General features: G+C 36.6%; 2 protein-coding genes across 2 annotated transcripts in view; one reads left to right on the plus strand and one right to left on the minus strand.

Annotated features, from left to right (window-relative positions):
* Window positions 1-522: 522 nt before the first annotated feature.
* Window positions 523-1,473, minus strand: LOC102249112 (olfactory receptor 52A1). Its single transcript, XM_005863047.1, has one exon. The coding sequence runs from the start codon at window positions 1,471-1,473 to the stop codon at window positions 523-525; it is 951 nt and encodes a 316-aa protein (XP_005863109.1).
* A 1,460-nt stretch (window positions 1,474-2,933) lies between these two features.
* The window catches only part of LOC102249402 (olfactory receptor 52D1-like), a 7,175-nt gene continuing 6,046 nt past the window's right edge, over window positions 2,934-4,062 (plus strand). The window contains exon 1 of the mRNA XM_005863048.1: window positions 2,934-2,955. Within this exon, the coding sequence (XP_005863110.1) occupies window positions 2,934-2,955 (22 nt within the window). The remainder of the gene's footprint in view (window positions 2,956-4,062) is intronic.

Consider the following 4,062-nt stretch of genomic DNA (forward strand, 5'->3'; position numbering starts at 1 on the left):
TTGTCAATTGTTCCACCACCACAAAGCACAGATCCCTGTATTCTCTGGTACATAGTAACAATGTTGTCACTTTATTTAAAGCCTTCATTAACATTGGTGCCCTTTAAGCTTCTGTCCATCTACTCTTAAAGCAAATGCTGCATGCTTTAGGCTTTTGTTGCTGCAAAATCCAACTTGTCACCATTTTTTCCTTACATTTAAGTATTGTTGTGTAATACAACAACCCAACACTTGTGGCTTTAAACAACAGCTTATGCTTTTTTATTTTATTTTTTCTCAAAGTTCTGTTGATTGCTTGGCCCCAGCTGTGAAGTTCTCCCTGGGAGTCCTTCAAGCAGTAGCTAATAGTGTTTGAAGAAGAATCCAGGTCTGGATAAAAGGCTTCTTTTCCTCTCAGATGTCAAGCACTCAGTCCTCCTCCACCACTGATTCTTGTACATAGTGCACACGTATACATAGTGCAAGGAGTTTTCATCTTAAACAAATAAATACATATATTTCCTATTTCGTATTATTTTTGGATCACTCTTGGGTGTCAGGCTTCAGAGTACAAATCTGTTCAACCCGCCTGCGAATCTCTTTGGTCTTCACACCATAAACAATGGGGTTAAGGGCAGGGGGCACAAGAAGATAGATGGTAGACAATAGGATATGGACATAGGGTGACACATGTCCAAAACGGTGGCTGAAGAAGGAAAAAAAAGCAAGGATATAAAACTCCAGGAAGACAAAAATATGGGCGGTACAAGTGTTGAATGCTTTAAGTCGTGCCTCTTTCTGGGGAAGATGAAAAACAGCCTGAAAAATTAGAATGTAGGAGATGAAGACAAAGATCATGTCAAATCCCAGAATTGCAAAAGCTACAAAGAGCCCATATGATTTGTTAATATGGACATCTTCTGCAGCCAGCTTGACCACAGCCATGTGCTCACAGTAGGAATGGACAATAACCACAGACTGGAAAAGTTGCAGTCGTTTAAGTAGAATGGGTAAAATCCCAACAAGCACCATTGCCCGGATTGCCACCATCAGTACCAACTGAACTAGAAAGAAAGGTGTGAGGATGGATGTGTGCCTCAAAGGATTACAGATGGCAACATAGCGGTCAAAGGCCATGGCCAACAGGATGCCAGATTCCATACCCTGCAAGGCATGAATGAAGAAGAGCTGGGTAAGGCAAGCATCAAATGCCATGGAACAAGAGCCAAACCAGAAGATGGCCAACATCTTTGGAGCAATGGCTACACAGAGACCTAGGTCAGTGGCTGCCAGCACTGCCAGGAAGATGTACATGGGCTGGTGAAGACTGCGTTCCGTAGGAATGATGATTAACAAGGAAATGTTCCCTAGCAGAGACACTAGGAATAAACCAAAAAAAGGAAATCCAATCCAAAACTGCACATGCTCTAGTCCAGGGATTCCAATCAGGATCACTGTCTTTGGGTTCAGATATGACATGTTGGTCGATTCCATCAGGTTGGTAAATCTTTTCCTCACTGACTGCATTACCTATTCAGAGAAAAAATATGGATAGGAAGAAAGAAGGGAATTTTCCTCACCATTTCTCCTAGAGCATGAAAAACATGATGAAAATGTGGCCACGTAACTTTGAATCTTTGGGAATCCATTTAAGTCAGTATCAGAATAGAATGCTTGGTTATCTTTTTCCAAAGTCAATGTGGGTGTTTGTGGGTGAGGAAGGTAAATCCAGTGTTTATCACCTAAAAATTGTAGAAATGGAAATTATGATTCTACCAGCATTGATCTTGCTGGTCAAGGAAGTGTTCTCAGGTGGTATCATAGATGACTACCATGTTTTTTTTGTTTGTTTTGTTTTTGTTTTTGTTTTTGTTTTTGTCTATATCCACCTCCTAACTTCAGACACACTTGAGATTAGGCAAAATTTCTCCATGACACTTAAAATTGTAGACTAGGTCTATAATTTCATAGCCTTGTTCATTTTGTTCAAAGCTCAGATCCCTAGATAGTGGCAGCCTTTACAAATCTTTCAATTTTCCCTAGTATAGGAATCAAAATACCTCCCCACAAATTTAACAAATTGACTCTCAGATGAGGGAGTGAAGAAGTTTGTTCTTTCAGCAAAGATAGGTTGATATGCCTATGTGCAGGCTCATTACCCGGGTTCTTGGAAGTGATGTGGAGTTGCTTTTATCTGTAGTAGAGGAGCATATTTGACTTAGTAAGATAATTATGGTCTGCTCGACTTAAAAGTGGTTGTGTAACAGAAGGAGGTAGAAGGTGATGTTGTTGTAATGTACCCCACGAATCACACAAGGACTCCTCAAGAAGTCGAATTAAGGATTCACATTTATTGCAAATCCCGGACTATGAGGGGGCCCTGCACTCCAAATCTCGCAGTAATAATATGGCCGCAACACCAGATTTATATAGGCAAAAATCACAAAGGTATCGATTACATCTTTGGGTTTGGAATGAGGAACCTGGTTTGCACAAAGCAGTTACAGAAGCGAAATTGAGCTGATTAGTTATCTACAAAGATTAATTATAGTTTTGGGTCTTCAGACCACTGAGTTGACAGAAACATATTATCTAGAGCCCTCAGGTCTTGGGACCACTGAGTCAATGGAAACACATTATCAGGAAATCGAGGCGATTTAGAGTAATTGTGCTGTCCTGGTCTTGGGACCACTGAGTTGACAGGGAAACATTATCTGGAAACCTCAGGTCTTGGGATAATTGTGCTGTTGGTTCCCAGGTACAGAAGAATGTGCTTTCTAAAACCAGTATGACCACAGCCAATGGGGTATTCACATTACAATCAATAAGGTATTCAATCAAATGGGATGATTTATATAATTCAGAAAATCAAAATCACTTTTCTATTATTTTATCAAGCAAATAATGACAGAAGCCAAGTCAGCAGGGTTAAAATATTAAACATTTACCCAAACATGGTTGCTACCATGCTTCAATGTAAGTACTCACAGATCTTATAGGAGACAAAAAGTTGAGAAGATAGGAAAAAAGTCAGTTGAATTAAAGGCACAATCAATTAAGCTAGAATAATAACATATATAAACTGACCTATTAGCTAAACCCTGTAGCTTAAATATTTTGATGATATTAATGTGTTTCAGATACAAAAAGGTAGGGTTGGCTGTGGGCCACACTACTATTTATAATGAAGTTCATCCTAACCTAGGTGCTTTTTTTTCATTTTAATGCTGAGTTGGCAATAAAAATAAATTGAAATGAAATTTCTTATTATATTGTTTCATACTTCAAACTTCTGATATTTTTATAACATTTTAACTCTTTCTCCTTAGAAATCTATTAGTAAAGCTTAGAAACCTTTTTTCTTTTTCATTAAGCATTCTACAAGCTAACATCATTCAAAAGTTTTATCTTCCTTATGATTTTGTCATAGTCAAATACACTGAATAGGGAGTACCACTATAAATGGGACTTTGTATATTTTTCTTTAAAGGGAAACTATAGGGATTACTGCTGTCAAATTATAGAAAAAAATGGACAGGTTCACAGTCAGTAAGAATATATACACTTGGGTATAACTTTAATGTCCCCAATGTAATAAAATACTTTAAAAGTTGATGAAGAGAAGGAGATTTTGTTATATGAGCTTTAGTAGCTACATTCATCAGTAGACTATATCTAAGGCAATAAAGAGATATAGACTAAAACAATTAGAAATCTTGTGCAAAGAAATTCCCTTTGCTGACCATATAAAATGAGCTTAGGAAAAGTGGTTTCTCTAGAAGTGACAGTAATAAATATGGATATATCTTGTTATTGTGACATGAACAGACAAAGGTCATAGCTTTGATATATAAAAGATGATATATCCTACATAATTATTTATAAATTGTCTGACAATGCAAGAATAAAAGTACAATTTAGCTCCAAGAACACAATTACAGATGATAATGAATTCCTCAAATTACTTTTCTTCTATATAGTATAGTTTGTGTATTATATAATATATGTATATGTGTGTATAATATAAAGTATATAATATACTATTTTATATAAATATATAATATAAAATATGTAACATTATTT

The sequence above is a fragment of the Myotis brandtii genome, unplaced genomic scaffold (assembly GCF_000412655.1).
Source record: "Myotis brandtii unplaced genomic scaffold, ASM41265v1 scaffold1704, whole genome shotgun sequence".
Taxonomy (NCBI): Eukaryota; Metazoa; Chordata; class Mammalia; order Chiroptera; family Vespertilionidae; genus Myotis; species Myotis brandtii.

Excerpts from the sequence above, each read along its gene's own strand:
- LOC102249112 (XM_005863047.1), bottom strand. The coding sequence starts at position 1,473 with ATGGAATCGACCAACATGTCATATCTGAACCCAAAGACAGTGATCCTG.